Raw genomic sequence first — 19,832 nt, 5'->3', positions numbered from 1 at the left:
TTCATCCAACCCAATTGCGTCAGATTGGATATCGAAAATGTAGTTTAATACTTCATACTCTTGAACTTCATGAAAAGAAAAAGAACCCCATGTTGATAAGAAAATATTTGTATTTTGCATGTTTTTGCGAGTGAATACTTTGGAAAAAGCGTGATTTATTTCTTCGGCATGAAAATCATTTGACGGTTGGGAGCATGTTTTGACAATTCCGGTATTTTTTAATCTTTTCCATAACGATTTTGATGGTAGTTTAAGATCAAAATAACTATTGAAGTAATTTCTTTTTGCATTATAAACGAGAAGATTGACACGATTTCGAAGTCTTCTATAAGAGGCAAGATGATCTATTTCACGTGTGATTTTCCATTGTTTGTACGCTAAGTTTCTATCTACGATTGCTCGTTCTACATTTGAATTAAACCAAGGGCTATTTTTCGGTTTAGTTTTACCATGACGTATTGGTACGCATTTCTCAAAAGTATTGCCAATATTTAAGTTGAAAAAGTCTAACAAGATATCAGGATCATCCATACTATAAATTAGATTCCAATCGACTGTATTAAACTCTTGAATCAACATGACTTGATTTATTCTATTGTAGTCGCGATAAGAGTAAGTTTGAATTGTACGAATCGTGTTGAAATCTAAAGAGGCAAAAATCAAATCATGATTTGAAAGCGCTGGAAATTCTATTTGGTTAAATTTGAGCGTTTGGATTAAGATCAGCACTGGACAAAAATATTTTGATAACTTTTTTTAAATTGCGACCCAGAGTTGATTATTTTGATAACTATATCAAAATTTATCCATAACTTTTTTAATCTCGCATGGAAAATGGACCTGAAAACTGAATACGGCACAACTTTCAAAGTGCTCTAAAACTCTTCGTCGCAAGTGGTCGTAGTTAAACTTTTCAAAACTTGTTAGTACAGATCTGCAACTTGAAAAAAGAGATTTAAGCTAAGAAATTTGGAGAAAAAAGAAAGATTGCACTTAAAAATTTTGAAATTTGTTTTTTTTTTCATGCGATAACTCGGAACTTTTTACAACGATGTATAACAATTATAACTGTTTTTTATATGAGTGTCCAATTTATCCGAAAAAAAATCACTTATGCCATTAACCATCTTTATTTATAAATATCTCGAGAATGGTACCTCCTACAACCCTAAAAATAGATAAAAATATTAGTGGCAATCACTTTTCCATGAACTCAAAAATTGTGTTGTGCCCTGTCTTAAACCATCTTTGCCATTGCAAGAATCAACAACAACTAGCACAGTAACCATGTGAAAAAAAAACTGTCGTTAAATGTATTTTATTAGATGTATTTCATTAGAAAACATGCCAATTTACTTGATTTAGTATCATTTTGAAAAAAAAATTGATACTGACAATTTTAGTCTTCCTGCGCAACAATGGGGCAAAGTACAACAATTTCTTACACGACGGACTTTTATGAAAACACTTCTTCCGAGGATGATCTCCAAACGCTTTCTGCAGCATTCGAAATGTTTTTGCAACAACTTATCTACTCAGTTATTTTAGTCAAAATGGAATACATTGTATTTGGTACCAGTTTAATCCAATCTCTTATGTTTACTTTGACGCAAAATTTAACCAGATATTGTTAACAGTACTAACAACATACATAATTCACTGATTCGTATTAAAAATTCGAATTAAAAATTCACCTATTAATTTGATCACATGCGTATGCAATGATAGTACCATGATCTGGAGTTAGCTAGCTCCATTTCTCGATTTTGTGAAGCATTTTATCTGTTCGGGACCAATTGAAAGTGAAAAGTTCTTCATTATTCTGACAATCTCAATTAAACCACCAAATGGTAGCACTAATATAAACTCCTTAACTTTATTTTAGCCCATCGATACCATGGCCAGCTCTAGTATTAGTCCTAATTGCCACCCTGTGCCATTCCATTTACGGCGAGACATATGAGTGCAGTTTGGAGCCGTACGGTCATGAACAGTCCACCTTCTGTGTGTTCCGCGGCGTCCAATACCCACGCAACTCCTCGGGATCAACGGAATTCAAAGCTCCCCCGGGCAAACATACTCGGGTGGTTTTCGAAGACTCGGAAATGATGGATCTTCCTAGGGAGTTTCTGGAGAAGTTCGGCCAAGATTTGAAGGTGCTGAATGTTGGTGGCTGCAAGTTAAGGTCGGTGGTGATAACTCCGGCTTTGGAGGAGCTTTATGCCATTGATAATTACATCGAGAAGATTATCGTGCATCAAGCTGGTTCCAGTTCTCCTTTGAGAGAGATCCATTTGCAGTCGAATCGACTCAGGGATATCAGCAACGTTACCAAGAGTTGTAAGAACGTACGAATCGTGGATTTGAGTCGGAACCAGCAGCTGGCCGCCGATAATGAAATCGACCTGTTTATGTTCGACGGTTTCGAACAGTTGGAGTATTTGCTGATGGCCGATGTTGGAGCCCTGTATCTGAAGACTGAAAAAGTTCCCAAAATGCCTGCGCTAACTCTGTTAGACTTTTCCATGAACAATCTACTGGCTAGCGATTTGAAGGTTGACTATTTCCAAAACTTTGAACGTTTGTCGGTGCTTCGATTGAACGATAACGGATTCAGCGAAATCGAATACCAGGATTTTGTTGATGTTAAAAGTTTAAAGCAGGTCTACCTGGAGGGCAATCTGTTCGAGTGCGGATACCTGTTGAAGATGAAAAAGTTTTTGGAAACCGAAAACAATATCACACTTCCGGTGGCTCGCCCTGCCGGAAACTGTGCTATCGGATATCGGGTCGAAGCTGGAATGTGCTGTAAAAATGAGGAACTGTTGGTCGCTGGAATGCCCACGAAGGCCGGTGGACCTCCGATGAGCGTCCCGGCAACGGTGACAACTCCGAGAAATACCTTCGCCGGTACACCCTCAGGTGATAATTTGAGAACGGGTAAAGATTCATCGCGGGATGTAATGCATGAAGCTGGTTCCAGCAATGGGATTATGGTTAACAATAAGTCGGATTCCAAATCCAATGGTGCAAGGATAAATCGGTGGACCGTTGGGTTAAGTTCAGTTATGATTGTGAGCTTGCTGCTGCTAAATCCATAAATTGCTTGATAAGAGTATTTTTTTTTAGAAGGTCTCAATTTAGTCAACTGTAATCGGAGATTTCGCACTGAATTTTAGAAATGATTTCCTTTAATACTCAGAATACTTTTATATCTGTTTTTGTTTTTAATTTTTTTATTTATATGTGTAGAATCATACAAAACATTTTAATGTGCAGTTTATTTAAAGTGAGTGTAGATTTGGAAATGCTTTTGGAAGAAATGGGCTACTTTGTATACATTTGAGTAGCTTTAAATGAGCAGAAATTTGAGTTCAGTCGAAAAACTGGAAGTATGAAAGACAGAAAAATTCCCAAACTAACGATTTAGTACCAAACTGACCTTTTGGTAGTATTATGGCAACAATTTCTCGTCCTCCATCGGCTCAGGCAGTATACTGGTTAAGATGTCGGATTGGCAAGATGATATAAAACGGTATTGTGAGTTCGATTCTCACATCCCGGTGGCACTTTTTTTTTGTCTGGGATGAAATATCCAATAGGATTTAAATCCCGCTTGTCCTGATAAATCTGGACTTCCTGATTTTCGAGAAAGTGTGCTGATTTTGTAAATTGTTCTGAATTGCCCTGATTTAAAAAAAAAGGTATTTAAAATGAATTATCCTAATTTTCAAAAAAAAAAATATCGAAACTGTGGATAATTGAATTTATAGTGAAATCATTAGGATATTGAACAAATCTGTAATAAAATAGTTTAACCGGTAAAAATCTTCGGTTCAGATGAAATTTAAAAGGTGATTTTTTCATATAAACTGCAAGCCAGGCAGTATACTTCTGAACTCTGTTGCATAAATTATTGCGTCTAAAATACTATTAAGGTGTCCTGAAAAATCCTGATTTTTTGTTCATGATGTCCTGATTTTTGAAAAAATCACCTGGCATCACCTGGTGTCGATTGGAATTTTCGTTCATCTTGTCAGTGTCATTCCAATCGAGCAAAAGATGTGTCTTAAATATTCGTTTGTTTATACACACTTTATCTTTTTTCCTGTGGTCGGAATGATTTCGTCCTGTGTTTTCAACAGCTGAAAATTACAGGACGATCTCAAAACAGAAAAACACTACAGGAAAACAAATGTCAAAATCACCTGTAGATTCGAAACAGTTTTCTCCTGGGGAGTACAGGAACGTTTATCATCATAATTTATCAAATTAAAAGCACATTTATTAATAAGATAAATAGTGTTTTACTTAGAATTTATTGCTGGTCAGGATGTTTGTGTTTATTAGCCCAATGTTTTGCCTGAAAAAGAGATTGAGATTCCATTTTGCAGTTCGTTATGCATCATTTACACAAAATTTCCTGCTTCAGCACTGTGTGGGTTATACAGAACACTACTAATACCCTGTGCATATATGAGCACCCTTTCCCTCTAACTCGCTATTCGTGGTTATGCATCACTATTACAACAGACCTCATTTGTGGCCACCCGGTCAGCAGTCAGCTGAATATCAGCTTGGCATTATGGGGTTTCCACAATGGCGATCCTTCCAGGAGCCAAATTTTTGGGCCAACTATTGAGTTAAAAAAAAATTGTTTATAGACAATGGTTATTCCAAATTCAATCCTAATACATAATTTAATATTACAAAATTGTATACGAAGCGAAACTATTTGGTTGCAAGTAAAGCGAACTCAAATAGTTGCGCATGAAGCGAGCCTTATCGGCTGCGCATGTAGCGAGCATAAGTAGCTGCGCGTTTAGCGAACCTTATTGGTTGCGCATGGAGCGAGCCTGATTGGCTGCGCATGAAGCGAGCCTGAATGGCTGCGCATGAATGGCTGCGCATGAATGGCTGCGCATGGAGCGAGCCTTAATGGCTGCGCATGTAGCGAGCATAAGTAGCTGCGCGTTTAGCGAACCTCAGTGGTTGCGCATGAAGCGAGCCTGAATGGCTGCGTTCTAAGCAAGTCTGAATGGCTGCGCATGTAGCGAGCTTGAGAAGCTGCGCGTTAAGCGAACCCGAGTGGTTGCGCAATGAGCGAGCACAAGTAGCTGCGCGTTGAGCGAACCTCATTGGTTGCGCATAAAGCGAGCCTGAATAGCTGCGCATGTAGCGAGCTAGACTAGCTGACTAGCTTGACTAGCATGAAGCGAACCCGAGTTGTTTCGCATTAAGTGAGCTTGAGTAGCCGTGCGTTAAGCGAACCCCAGCGGCTGCGCTGCGCATGAAGCAAGCCTGAATGGCTGCGCATGTGGCGAGCTGCAGTAGTTGCGCGTTGAGCAAACCCAAGTTGTTGGGCATTTAGCACGCTTAAATGGTTTATCAAGCCCGAGCGGTTGTGCATTGAGCGAGCCTGAGAGGTCGTGGAGTGCCGAGAGTGTTTGTGCGTTAAGTGATCAGTGACGATTTAGCTTAAATTGATAAGCGCGTTGAAGTGGCTGTGCAACAAATCAGCGAAGTAGAGATAGAGATGCTGCGTAACAAGCTAGCTTGAATGACTGCGCTAGACCGAAATTGAGCTACGTGATGCTGCGTTTTTGCACAATAAGCGAGTCTTGAAAAAAGGAGGTGACGCGAATCTGAACGTCAAAATCTGCAATATAAAAGAACTGCAACTGGTTGTTCAACATGCTTATACCAAATACTCGGTTGAATGTGGTCGAAAAAAAAAAAAATCCTTGGGAAGAATGACCGTTGTGTTAAATTCCCGGAAAAAAAAACAAAAAAAAAAGCATTGAAATTCCAGCTGTGGTCCCTCTGGATTTTCGGACTGTTGCAATAAAAACCCGGAACCCCGCCGACAGCAGCAACCTAATAAAAAAAAACATAAATTAAAAATCGGAAAAATTTTACACTTTTTGATCGACTCTTACTTGTACGCATCCAGTATCGATTTGACTATCATTTTGTCGTTAACTTAGCCACCAAAAGAACTGCCAACATCGAATTTCCGGAACGGCACTGAATCACGTCGGTTTGGTTTTTTTGTCTCTACCGGCAGCGGCTGCTGTCTAGAAACAAGGCGGCTAGAAAACCTTCATTTTACTTAAATCAAGCAAAATGAACTTTTTTATTGCTAAAATCAAGTAAATTTAGCCTTCTGCTAACTCAACAGTAAAAAAAATATTTTTGCTAACGGAAAGTAACAGCGAAATTTTGCTAAGTGGAGCCCCGAAAGTTTTGTGTGTAGAGACAATACAAATTTTTGCTGGAAACCAGCAAATATGATTTGTTTTGCTGGTTTTTCCCAACAATCGATCCATATTGCTGAAAATCAGCAATCGATTTGTTAGATTCTGACTTGTTCATATTTTAAGGGAAAATTCAATGAGTGGAAAGTAAATTCCTCAAGTTCGGCGAAAAGTTCGGTAAGTAGATGCTTTCGATGCTTACACACAAAACTTTCGAGGCCGAAATTTAGCAAAATTTTGCTCAAATTTGACCAGCTAGAAATTTAGCAATCAATTTAGCAATTTTTTTCTGCTCAAATTTTAGCAAATTAGAGAAAAATAAGCCGCCGGCATGTTTTACTAAAATTTTAGCAAAAACCAGTGAAAAAAATCCCGCGGGATCTGAAATTACAATTTTTTATGTTTTTATCTGCAAATTTAGAGGGAATATTCGATTATTTAAAAGAATGCACGGATAACATCACTTTGAATTTATTTAAATTTTTCAAAACACTTTTCACTAACACTTTTCATAAAATGTTTGGATCCTGGAAACGCACCTTCCGGCTAATGAAACCCCAAGCGACCGATCGTCATTCATGCATCGATGATTGTGCCTGATGCAGTTCGTTGAAACTCCAGTTGTCCACTTCCGAACTGTTGTAAAAAACCCGTCAATCTTGTCGGAAATTGTAACCTGGTTGAAAAAAAAAACAAACAATTTTACAGTTCGAATATCGGAAAATCTGTACACCACTTGATCGGCCCTTACCTGTACGCATCCGGAATTGATCTGGCTATCATTTTGCCACCGCAAGGACCACCAGCTTCGCGCTTTCAGAACCGCACTTTATCGCGTCAGTTTGTTATTTTCCCCCAACTGGCGGCGGCTGCTGTCTATACACACAAAACTTTCGGGGCTCCACTTAGCAAAAATTCGCTGTTACTTTCCGTTAGCAAAAATATTTTTTTACTTTCGAGTTAGCAAAAAGCAAAATTTACTTAATTTCAGTAATAAGAAATTTAAAAATGCTTGATTCTAGTAAAAGTAAGGTTTTCTAGCCGCTTTGTTTATAGACAGCATAGCCGCCGCCAGTTGGGAGAAAAACAACATCGAAGTGATTCAGTGCGGTTCTGATAATTCGATGTTTGCGGTTCGTTTAGTGGCTAGTTCAACGTAAAAATGGTTGTCAAATAGACACCGGATGCGTACAGGTAAGGGCCGATCTTGAAGTGCACCGATTTTCCGATTATAAAAATTTTAAATTGTTTGTTTTTCCTACCAGGTTGCAACTGCCGGCAAATACGACGGGTTTTTTTTTCAACAGTTCGAAAATAAAGAGGGACCATAACTGGCATGTCAACGCGCTGCATCCGGCACAACCCAGGTCGGCCCTTGGCATTTCGCTCGCCGGAAGGTGCGTTCCCAGGAACGGAACAAATTACTTTCAATTCAACGAAAAGTGGTAAATAAATTTCCAAAAAAAATGTGAAAAATAAATTAAAAGTGAAGTTATTCGTGTATTCTATTTAATGATCAAGTATTCCCTTCGAATTAGCAGAGAGAACACAATAAATTTTGAAATTTCAGATGCGGGGCTCTTTTCTACCGGTTTTTGCTAAAAAAGTGAGCAGAAGTTGCGGCGGCTAAATTTTTCTTTCGTTTGCTAAAATTTTAGTTCGAAAAATTTGCTAAATTGATTGCTAAGTTTCTAGCTGGTCAAATTTGAGCAAAATTTTGCTAATTTCCGGCCTCGAAAATTTTGTGTGTAAACAAAGCGGCTAGAAAACCTTCGTTTTACTAATATCAAGTAAAATTGCCTTTTTAATTACTGAAAAGAAGCAAAATTTGCTTTTTGCTATCACATTAGTAGAATAATCCTTTTTGCTAATCGAAAGTAACAGCAAAATTTTGCTAAGTGGAGCCTCGAAAGTTTTGTGGGTAAGCTTTTGATTAACAATCAACCTAACAATTTGTTTTGATTTTACAAAGGGGTTAATCAGTTCGTAATCATGACTGGAGGATAATCGGACGCAGCTGCTTATGGGCCGCGTCAACATCCAGGGCTGAAATTTCTAGCCGCGCCGAATCGCTTAAATTTTGCTTTGTAATCATGCTTTGTAATAAATAAAAAAAATCGGTTTTGTATTTTGAATACGGCGAATGTGCCAACATCACTGTTTCGAGAGAAATGCGTTCAAAGTTTGACTGCTCCATAAGCATATTTTGTTTTCTTTATTTTTCGAAACTAAAACATCCTTCAGATACCTATGTACAATCAAAACATTGGTCTTTGAACGTACTTTTCCATCCTACTATTAACTAGGTTTGTTTACATTTGGCGCATTCGCCCTTTTCAAAATTCTCTATCGAAATTATTTTGAAAAGAATCATGCAAAAATTATTTATTTTGGGAAATAAAATTCGTATAGCAGAACAAATCAAAATCTATTAAAATCGAACATTTGTAGGTATCCTTGAAAGCCTTTTTCAATTGCTAATTTTCCAGCAATTGAGTTTGCTCATCTTTCCAGCAATCAATATAGCTGGAAATTTTGCTGAAAACCCAGCGGGACAAAAACCAGCAAAAATAATTCTGTGAAGATATTGGTGAGTTTCGCCCTTTATCGATTTCAACGCTAGTTACGCCTGGAAGTTTCGTTCAATTATTGAAAAGACGTAGTTTCATATTCCAACGAAAATGCATCAACAGGTAGTTTGAACCATTTGAATTTTATTTAAGCGAGTTTTAATTGATTTTAAGATGAAACCGCGTTGATTCAGTTAATTGCAACCAACTACATCCAGAATAACCGTTAACTCAATTTATTTACATCAGGCAGATGAAATGTTTGCTAGAAATTTGGAACGAAAGCAAGCATGCCCGGTGTTGAGGACTCTGGGCACTTTGAAAAAAAATCTGTGTATTGGTCATCTGGAAGAAGGGTCAAAAGTCTGTGTTTTTCAGACAAACCTGGGCACCTGGCAACCCAGAACGAAAGTGACAGTGTTGCTGGCATCTGACAGATCTGATCGCAGGGCTGCTATACATGTTATTTTTGAAATGGATCAGATGGCGCCTCTTTCTGTTTACTTTAGTCTCTTTAATTCAGACTAAAGTTTTCTACCTGAAGAATTTGATGCAGTCAGTACGAGTGAAATTTTGCGAGTCCCGTCAAAGCAGGCCTGAGCTTTCCGTTGAACCGTTTTTGTTTGTATTTTGCACATTTAATTGTAATCAAATCCAAGGTGGCTAACGAAATTTCTCTTATCCAACTCTCAGGTTGAATATTTCTCGATAAACGTAATGAATTACGTCGTAGGACTCAATACGTAGTTATAGAATATGTATGTTGTCCAGGCTACAAATATTCCGAATTGAAAAAAGTTGCGACTATTATGTATGTTTTTTTTTTTTTTTTTTTGCAATCAAACTGTTTGTTTACCTTTTGTTTCGTTTTTAAAAGGCCTTTGGCAAAGAATGGGGAATGAATTTTGTTTTTTGGGTTCATGTCATCAGGCGATTAGCTTCATGAAAACATCAACAAGACTCATTGGTAAGGTTGTCAAGATCGCAGTAAAATCTATAATTTCACTGAAAGTTGTTCAAAATTTCGCCACAAAATCTGTGCCATAGTTTTTTTTTAATTTTTCATAGGATCCACAGAAATTGTAAACTTGATGATCTTGTGAACTTTCTCGAAGCAAAAAATCCTGATGTCACTTTCGACGCTTACTTTCTGATCACAATTCATGAGCATATGATGATAATAGTAATATAATTGATTATTTCTCAATAAAATTATAAAAATGACCCAATTTGTTAATGTATAATATGATTGTTCGAAAAAATTGATAAAATCAGACACTCAGAATTATAATAAACCGGCATATAATTTGGAGTCGAATCACAGAATATCTGATTTTTTCCATTGGTTGTCAGGTTTTAATGCCGTATTCAACACGAGTTGGATATGTGGATTTAAAATCTTGAGATTAAATTCTATCAACAACTGTCAAGAATCTTATGCCTAAAACACGATGCAAAATACAATATGCCTACCAAGTTTACCATCTCCTCCATCTTTATTTTTATCCAATGGTAAAATGTTTTTCAATAATTTTTTGAGCAGATTTGTGATATTTTCTGACATATTCTTAATGTCCGAATATTAAAACCACAAGTTGAAATTTCAGCTCTCAATCAATCTTTTGTGCTTTTGTTTTTCAAATGCGTTTCAACCATAAACTTTTTTTTTTAATTCAGTGCGACTTCTCTCGACAGTGCCCTTCAAAGTAAATTATTTCAAGAAAAAATCAGCTTTGCCAATGCTCTCTTCCAGCTACGGTTTGTGAAATGAGTTAATTTAGGTAATCACAGTTCAGTCCTAGATTATTTGCTGATACGTACTGAAGCACGAGAAAAGGCCAAATGTAATCACTTGCTTAAAGAAGTAGTGCAAATTTTCTGTTCCTGAAGAAAACTTGGCAATGAAACAACTCACTCTTTCATTTTCCACAGTTTTGAGAAGAAAAGTGTTAGGAACCGAAAATGATAAAAAAAACGGTCCAAAAAGGTTACGAAGCTATTTGCACTGATGATTCGAAATTATTTCTTTCAATTCAACAAACTTGTGGAAGGCTTTCTAGTTAACCTCGAAGAGTATCTGTTAGGATTTCCTGTAGAACCGGAAACCGGAAAAATTATCAACCAGACACACCAGTCTAAATTGAGTTCGAGTGAGAAGAAACAACACTGCGAATGAGATTAAATGGAAAGGATATTCCTACCTTTGAAAAAAATGTAAGAGAATGAAACCATAAAAGGAGATGACTAAATCGATGGAAACAACAACGCGTCAGATGTTGCACGGCAGGAGAAAAAAAAGTGGAACTTAATTAAATTAGATTATCGTGATGGAGAAAGCTTTGATGTAGCTGGAGAATAAGAAAGAAGGAATCTTGATTCAGTTTTCCCCTTTATTGGTGTTTTATTGAAAGAAAAATCTTTTTATTAGAAGGAGAAGTCGGAGGCTTTTGCAATCTTTTGAAATCATCAAAAAGATAAACGGTTTATGGTCAGAGATCATTTGATAGCTAATCACTTAAATGGACAGTTTTGGATAGGAAATTAATGAAACATGAAAATAAATTTGAAAAAGAGAGAATAACTAAACGCAGTTTAACAATTGTCATACACATTGGTGCTAAGTAAAAACGAAATATCAACTCGAATAATAAGAACGATATCAACACTAAACGAGATTTTATGAAATAAGTCAGAAAACTCCATTTCAACGTTTTGTCGTTCAATTCTTCAATGTGTTTTAAATTTATTTAGATACAAAGTGTTAATTGTTTTTGAATCCATTTTTTTAGATGGAACTATCTGTCTAAACATAAAAAAAACAAAACAAAGTTGTTTGGCATGAATATTGTTCTCATCATACTCTAGTTCTAACTTTGAAATACTCTATCGATTTAACGTCAAACCATTAGCTTTATCACCCTCTGCTAGTCCATTAGACATCTAAAAGGTAGAAGAAAAGCTTTTACCAAAAAAAAAGTTACCGCAATGGTTGAAATGATTCCACGAAAAATACCGAACTAAAGAAAAACTTTGATATCAGCTTTCTAGAGTAGACGAGAAAGGTAAAACTTTTTATAGTAGAATGCCATCCGCGTAAGGTTCCATTCCATGAAAACTGTAATTTCTACCAAAACCCGACAGAGCACGAAACATTTTCGTCCATAATTAAGACAACAAGTAAGTAATAACAGGAATAACAAAAACAGTCATTAGTAGTGAGCAGCTTCTTTGCATATTAATAGTTAGATATTATTATACGTTGCAGTACGTTTGCAACCGGCAGACGGAAAATATTTTTTGAGAAAAAAATATGAAATCAACGAAATCAAACACTAAGAGCTTACAGCAATCATTTGCGCGAGAATACCCCCGAAGTGTAGATGTTTTAGAGCGTTTTTAAGGAGCAGCAGTACAGGATTGAGTGAATAAATAAATTGCTGCACATTCAATCGCCAAATTTTTACTCGTTTTAGCACTCATATGTAGTACAGATAATCCAAATTGAACAAACCAAAATAAAACAACCACACACTTACGAATAAATATGGTGAACCATTTTATGCTAACTTTGTCACTCAAAATCCATTGTTCCAAAAGAACTAGAAAGAAACTCCCTTCAACTATCAAAATCAATTTTAAAGTGATCACTGATCACTAGACCGGTCCAAAAAAATGAGTTTCTGCTCCCATATGATTTTTCGATGTCTTTTTGGCCACCAAGCATCAGTGTAAAATTTGAAATGATTTTGTTGAATCCCTTATAAGCGCAACGCGATTCAATTTTGTATGGAAGAAGGAATTTTCGCGTATTTAATCATCCAGAAAATTTTAATCAACTTGAAATGAAGTTTATCATCAGATTCCAAATTTTTGGCCGGCAGTGTATGTAAAAAAAAGCCTCACATTTGAACGCATTGGGGTCGATGTTCATTAGTACTTCCAAGAAACCGCTAATGAATGAAGATGACCATCAATAATGTCGCCGCTTTTCACCTAGCTCGAATGTAGGTATAGTAGATTAATGATTAGAAAATTCGAAGTCATCACTCTAAGTAACTTAACAAAAGTTATTTGGTGTAACTAGGTCCTGCAAGTTACAGCTGCTTGAGTTTGGTGAACTGACTTTTTCAATCTTGAGCCATCAGGGATAAATAAAATCTTTGTTGAATAAACACTCCCATGGAGTGGAAAATTTTTGAAAGTTCAAAAGCTCATCTACAAGGGATTTTCAATGTTTTTTATAAAAAACTCGAGCATTTGCGGGATTTTTTTTACAAGTTGGAAATTTGACTTCAAACCATAACAGCCGGGTGTTTGCTGCCGTGTGTGGGTTCATCCCACTAAAACCACCTTGGGCTTCGTGTGCCAGGTGTGCCCCTTGGTTCCACCCTATGATGCTACATCAAGGGGAAAGCTGTGCTTAAGCACTTATACATCTCACCCTTTTCCTCTTTCTCAATTTTGGTCTTTCTCCATTATCATCTTTCTCTTTTTCTCTATCGCCAACTTCAGACTGGTACGGAAGACCCCGAAACGTGTGCCGGTTAGGTAACGCTTTCATAATAACTCACGCCCGTCACAGCAGCCACTCCCGCAGGATTTCTAACCATCAAGGCATGGCCGATTGAGAAACTACCAAGCTAGAATCCCGTCACGACCACCCCGAATGGTATCTCCGCTTCCTTTTGCTGCAGGAAAGATCGTAGCTGAGTACGTGAGACCTTTTAAGTCCCACCACACGTATGAGTCCAGGTTAGGGTTATACCGCGTCCTAAGATCGCGTTGCTTTGGAATTGAAGTGTCATACGAGGCCCAAGACCTTCCGCTAGCTTGTCAAATTTGGTTGACTATCTCGCTCTCTCTGTTCATCATCTTTCCTGATTCTTATTAGATCGCGCAAGATTTGCGAGAATTCGTCGACTATAGCACGCCACGACTGTTCTTCGCGACACATTTCACTCACAATAGTTTCAGCGTTCAAATTTTGAAGTTGCTGACGCCTTGAAATGTACCTGGGGCAGACAAAGATAGCATGTTCTGCCGATTCCTCCGTTTCTACGCATTCCGGGCAATAAGGCGAGCTGATAAGCTTAAACCGATGAAGGTATTGCTTAAAGCACCCATGACCCGAAAGGAACTGCGCCAGGTAGAAGTTGACCTCTCCATACTTCCCATTTACCCAATCTGAAAGTCGCGGGATTAGCCTATGTGTCCATCTTGCGTTGTTCGATGCGTCCCATTGCTCCTGCCACTTGAGCATTGACGCTGCTCGTTGAATTTTACGCACTCCTATAACAGCTCATGCATTGTAACACTCCATATTCTCCGCTAGAGTTATATCGATGGGAAACATGCCCGCGATGACAAAAGCTGCATCTGCTGATTTGGTCCTGTAGGCACAGGAAACTCGCATGGCTATCAGCCGATGTGTGGTGCGTAATTTGGATCTGTTGCGCTCTACCTCTATCGCGGAGCTCCAGGCCGCTCCACCGTATCGTAGTTTAGACAGTGCTACGCTCGCAAGGAGACGTCTCTTGCTACTCTTTGGACTATGGCAGTTCGGCATAATCCAGGCCAATGAATCGATGACTTTCGATGCACTTTCACAACAGTATGGGCACCAAAACTGTGCAACATGTGCACCAAAACTTAAGCGATTGTCGACCATTACTCCAAGGTACTTCAGCTGCTATTTCGAAGATGTCGTGTGCCCTCCAACAGTAATCTACATATGCTGCACAACTCTTTTATTGGTCACGAGCAGAACTTCTGTTTTATGGTGAGCTATATGAAGCTTAACTCCCTCCATCCCGATGCCAACCCTTTCTACGGACACCGTTGCAAGGTCTTCTACCTCCTCGATTGTTTCGCCGGTGATCATGAGCACGATATCGTCAGCAAATCCGACTATCTGCACGCCTGCTGGTAGTTTCAGCGTTAACACCTCATTGTACATGGCATTCCAAAGCACAGGTCCGAGTATGGAACCCTGTGGAACACCCGCTGTTAGGGCAATAGATCGTAACCCAGTTTCGGTTTCGTACGTCAGGACTCGATTTTCGAAGAAGCTTCCTATTATCCTGCAGAGAGTATTGGGAACACGCATCCTGTGAAGTGCTTTGGCAATCGCTTCCCAGCTGGCATTGTTGAAGGCATTCCTAACGTCGATTGTCACAATGGCGCAGTGACGAACACCTGTCCGCTTCGTTTTTTTTATGCGCGCTTCGCGTACTCTGTCACCATTCGGATGTCGTCCACCGTAGATCTCCCTTTCCGAAAACCGAACTGTCTGTCCGACAATCCACTTTCGCCTTCTGTGTTGATAAAAAGTCTGTTAAATATTATTCTCTCCAGTAGGTTACCAAAGGTGTCCAGAAGACAAATGGGTCTGTATGATGATGGATGCCCTGAAGGTTTTCCAGGTTTCGGTAGCAGCACCAACTTCGCCGTCTTCCACGAATTTGGAAACGAACCCTTGTCGAGGCACTTTTGTAGCACCACTCTGAAAGTATCCAGAATGGTCTGTACTGCCACCTTCAGCACTGCATTTGGAATTCCGTCCGGACCAGGAGCCTTATTTACTGCAAGTTTCTTACCGATGTCGTGGGCACCCGCGTCATACGGGGTAAGTGGCTACTGTGTCGGGCCATGCTGCGGGAAAAGATGTGCAACGATCTCTCTCAGTTTTTCCGGACACTTTTCAGTCGGCGACCTTGGGCCACCGAATCTCGCCAGTGCAACTTTATAGGCTTGGCCCCATGGGTTATCATCTACGCTCTGGCATAACGCTCTGTAGCAGTTCTCTTTGCTTGCTTTAATCGTTCGCTTAAATGCCACCCTGGCTGCTCGGTAAACGGCACCTCTCGTTTCCCTATCGGCTTCATTTCTCGCCCGTTGAGCTCGTCGTCTGGCTTCTAGACAGCTGGTACGAAACTCAGCTATTTCTGAGGTCCACCAGTAAGCTGGTCGTCGCCACCACTTCGGTGTATTCCTTCTGGGCATGGTTTAGACTGAGTCGATTTGGGGTCATTTTTGAATTTCTCAAATCCTGGGGTTTAAAAAGCTTCGTTTTGGTTCAAAACTCATCCATAATTTTTTGCAAAATGTTTAGGTAATGTTTAAGTGAGTAAATTTGAACTTTTAGGTTTTTTTTGGGAAAATTGAATATTTTGTACTGAAAAATCAACATCATTTTTGTTTCTGCTGTGGAACCAAGCCTGCTGATAGTGATTGTACCAATTTATAAATTCTCGAAAGGAAATTTTCCGCTGAACAACTTTGTCTGAGATCATAACTTCGTATCTTATTAGACAAAAAAGTTATTAGATGTTTAACAGGGGTATGTCTTTTGGCATTGATAAACAATAAATTCAATTGACACCCCTGCTGAGTGCCAACGCACAAAAAAAAAAGCATAGTAAAACTACTAAATCCGTGGTTTAAATGAACAACAGGCAACCATATTTTTGAGTCAAATATGTTTTGTTGTTAATAATACCTTACGCATAGCTATTTTACCATGTGCTCAATTTTGGCTGCGCATAGTAAATAAGCCATCAATTTTTTGTCAGCACAAAACAAATAATCATAAATCATTTGAGTCTAAAAATGTGGAACTACACATATAGGTACTTAATTCAAGTTTTTAGGGAATAATTTCGCAATTCTGTTTTCTAACTGTTGAACTCAGCTCCTAATAAAAAATTATTTCTTTCTTTTCTTGATCACTTTATTGCACTTTATATCTTTATTGATCTTAATTGTATAAAAATTGACAACTGAATGTTTATGGTTTAAACAATTGTTCGATTAATTAATGAATTAATGAATTTTAATTCTTTCTAAGTATTTAGCACTATTAAGAATTTTAAACAATTTTCATACAACATAAATTCAATTAGCAATTATTAAAGTTAAACGATAAAAAAAACATAATCTCATATTTTCACTATTTAAACAATTAAAACTATTGAAAAAACAATTTTTTGCATAAATTTCATAGTTAGAGGTTAATAAAGTTATTTAAAAAAAATGTTTCTCTCAACGGATTCATAGTACATGCAGTAAAGGGATACGCTCATTTCCACAAACGAAAAACTTTATCGTAAAATGGTTTTGAAACAATGATTTACAAATTCTTTATTATCTGATTAAAGTTATTTCAAAATATTTAATGGTTGCTCCTTTTTCAACAGAGAAAATATTAGTTATTATTAGAGATGTACCGAATAGTGGTATTCGGCGAACGGCCGAATACCGAATATTGACCTTTTCAACTATTCGGCCAAACGAATATTCGGCCGAATATTCGGTCGAACATTCTATTGAATTTTTAATGAAAAAAAACTTTAGCGATTATTTCAATGCTTTCTATTTCTTCCATATTACTGCCCCTCATGTTTTTAAAGTCGATTATTCTCAACCAGATGACATTTTACATTACAAGACATTTTTTGAGTACGGGCCTTTGTTGTTGCTGTACGTTTATTTAAAGAGGGTTTTTAGCATTAAACTTTTACCTTCAGTAGGGGTCTTTCAATAACTGAAAAGACATCAGAGGACTAGTCGCTTCTAGGGCGTTTATCATAAAGGATCCTATGAAATCTGGGATAAAACATGTCGAAAAAAGTGCCAAGCTATCCGGAATTGCTTCTCTGATATTGAATTAGATGAAGGTCGAATTTTAGCAAGGTATCTTCCAAATAGTTGTTGAAAAGATAGATGATCTTTAACCTTTAGCATACCATACTTTCAACCACATGTATCCACACGATCAGGTATTCAGAACGATTTTTGAAAAAAAAAATTGAAAAAGTTCAAAATTTATGTATGTTTTTAAATTTTTGAAAAATCGTTATTGAACACAAAATTTAAAAAAATTTAAAGAGGAATTTGAGTTTTTTTATTTGATTTATCAAAAAATCTGAAAAAACTCAAGAAGTTGTAAACAATATCTGGACATCCCGGCCAGATTCGACTTATCTGGATTCTTTACTGGATTTATGGGCAAACCTGAATATATCCAGAAAATCTGAAATAAACTATAATCAAAGTATAAAGCGATACCGTTCAGCATTCTTCTGAATGATCTCTACAGTGAAAAATATGCGGATACACCATAGATGTTTTGCCGAAACCATAAGTTTTCAATGAATGTGTAGCTTTTGCAACATTACTGTTGGATATTTGATAAATTATCAAAAATTATTTGAAAAATTGACAAGTCTGTAGCAGATATTCGGCCGAATACTTAGCTCAACTATTCGGTGAGCCGAATATTCGGCTTAACGGTTTTTCGGCGGTATTCGGCGCCGAATATTCGGCCAACCGAATATTCGGTACATCTCTAGTTATTATAGAAATTATAGATGTACCGAATATTAACCATTTCAACTATTCGGCATTTCCCTCATCCGTCCCAGAAATTTTTACCCGTTTAAGTCCCTGCAAGTATAAATTTGACTTTTTTGACAAAAACCGCTATATCTCTCTTGTTTCTTAACCGATTTGAGTTTTAGAAACATGTAATGTAACTCAAATATGTTTCCCGAAAACCGATAGTGATTTTGACATTTGAGAAAAAAGTTGTAGAAGTTTTGGTTATTGACAATTCGTTTTGTAGTCTTCAACAAGTTGTTGAATGAATTAAAATCTTTTTTACTGAAGACAGAAAATGATATAATTTTATATTCGAAAATTTAAAAAAAAAATTGAATAGTTTTTGAAACCGTTGTAACTCTGAAACTGGAATATCTATCTAAAATCTGAAACCGAAATCTGAAATCTTAATCAATAAATTTATTAATAAACTAGCTGACCCGGTGTGCTTTGCTACACCTTCCAAAAATAAATGTAATTTGTAAAAATTTATTCAAATTTCGATTTTTGTAAGCATGTTTTTAAATCAAACCTCATCATAGTTCAGAATCAACAACTTTGAAATGAGAGCTGCAGTTGGAGTTCCGAATTGCATTTCAAATATGTTATATATTATTTACTGAAACTTGATCTCTAAATTTGTTTTTCAAGATCTGAAATTTGTACTCTGTTTTTAAAGCTTCATAATGACTTAAAAAATGTCAAAATTTATGGATTTTCCACCTTTTTTCTCAAAGTGGGAAGTTACGAACTTCTATTAAAATATATGTCACGTCTGTTTTTGAGTTATGCCAAATATCCGAGCGCAAAAAAAACCTTCTCTCAAAATATGGTCTCTTCTTTGTGAAGCTGTTTATCTTTAACTTACATGGGAGCTCCCCCATCTTTTCAAATTTTGTCCCCCACTGCTTGAAGAAGGTAGGCTGATTTACCCGGCTCGAGTGTACATAAATTTCTAATTGAAAGAAAAATATTCGCATATTGGAATTTATTGCATATTGTACTTTATGGAGATCTAATTTTGAAAACCGATCAATAGTGTGAATCAGGACAGTTTTTTGAGTATATTCCTAATATTCTGTATTATGAGCACTTCCAGCTCCTGGTTAGCTTTAGAATTTAGATGGTGTATTTTTTGGAGTTGAAAAAGTAAGCTATAGAAATTTGAAAAAAAAACGATGAAAAAGATTTTTAATAACCATTTTCAAACAGCTTTTTTCATCATCCTCGCCTTTCGGATCAGTTTGAATATCTATCCTTTTTGCGCAAAAATTATGTTAAAAAAATATTTCGTTATATGCCAAACTCGTGGACATGAGACATTATAGCTTGAAGTTTTCCCGAAAAGCACTTATCATGGTTTGAAAATTATCGATTTTTTCTTTGGGGCAAGTGTAGATGCAAAGCTTATTATCAGAGGCGTCAGAGTAACGGCTTTAAAATGGATTTAATACGTATTTCTGATTGTTTGTTTTATCAAGTTTCATTGATATATCTGCAGTATTCCTGCCGTATAAATTTATGTTTGTTATTCCACTTTTAACGAATGCTGTTCAAAGCAAATGACCTTCAATTACAAAGACATTTGAGAATTTTAAATGTCCGCTTCAGTTTCAATATTCGGAAT

The 19,832-nt window shown here is 37.0% G+C and overlaps 2 protein-coding genes across 2 annotated transcripts in view; both read left to right on the top strand.

Moving 5' to 3' along the window:
* Nucleotides 1-12,383, top strand: part of LOC129746084 (uncharacterized) — a 60,563-nt gene extending 48,180 nt beyond the window's left edge. The window contains exon 2 of the mRNA XM_055739545.1: nt 1,886-12,383. Coding sequence (XP_055595520.1) covers nt 1,886-3,101 — 1,216 coding nt within the window. The 3' untranslated portion in view covers nt 3,102-12,383. The remainder of the gene's footprint in view (nt 1-1,885) is intronic.
* LOC129746085 (neuromodulin) overlaps nt 1-19,832 on the top strand; it is a 483,903-nt gene that overhangs the window by 67,113 nt on the left and 396,958 nt on the right. The gene's annotated exons all lie outside the window — the stretch shown is intronic.

This window comes from Uranotaenia lowii, chromosome 2 (genome assembly GCF_029784155.1).
Source record: "Uranotaenia lowii strain MFRU-FL chromosome 2, ASM2978415v1, whole genome shotgun sequence".
NCBI classification, from domain to species: Eukaryota; Metazoa; Arthropoda; class Insecta; order Diptera; family Culicidae; genus Uranotaenia; species Uranotaenia lowii.
Note: the sequence above shows the minus strand (reverse complement) of the source record. Positions and strands in the feature narration are given on the sequence as shown.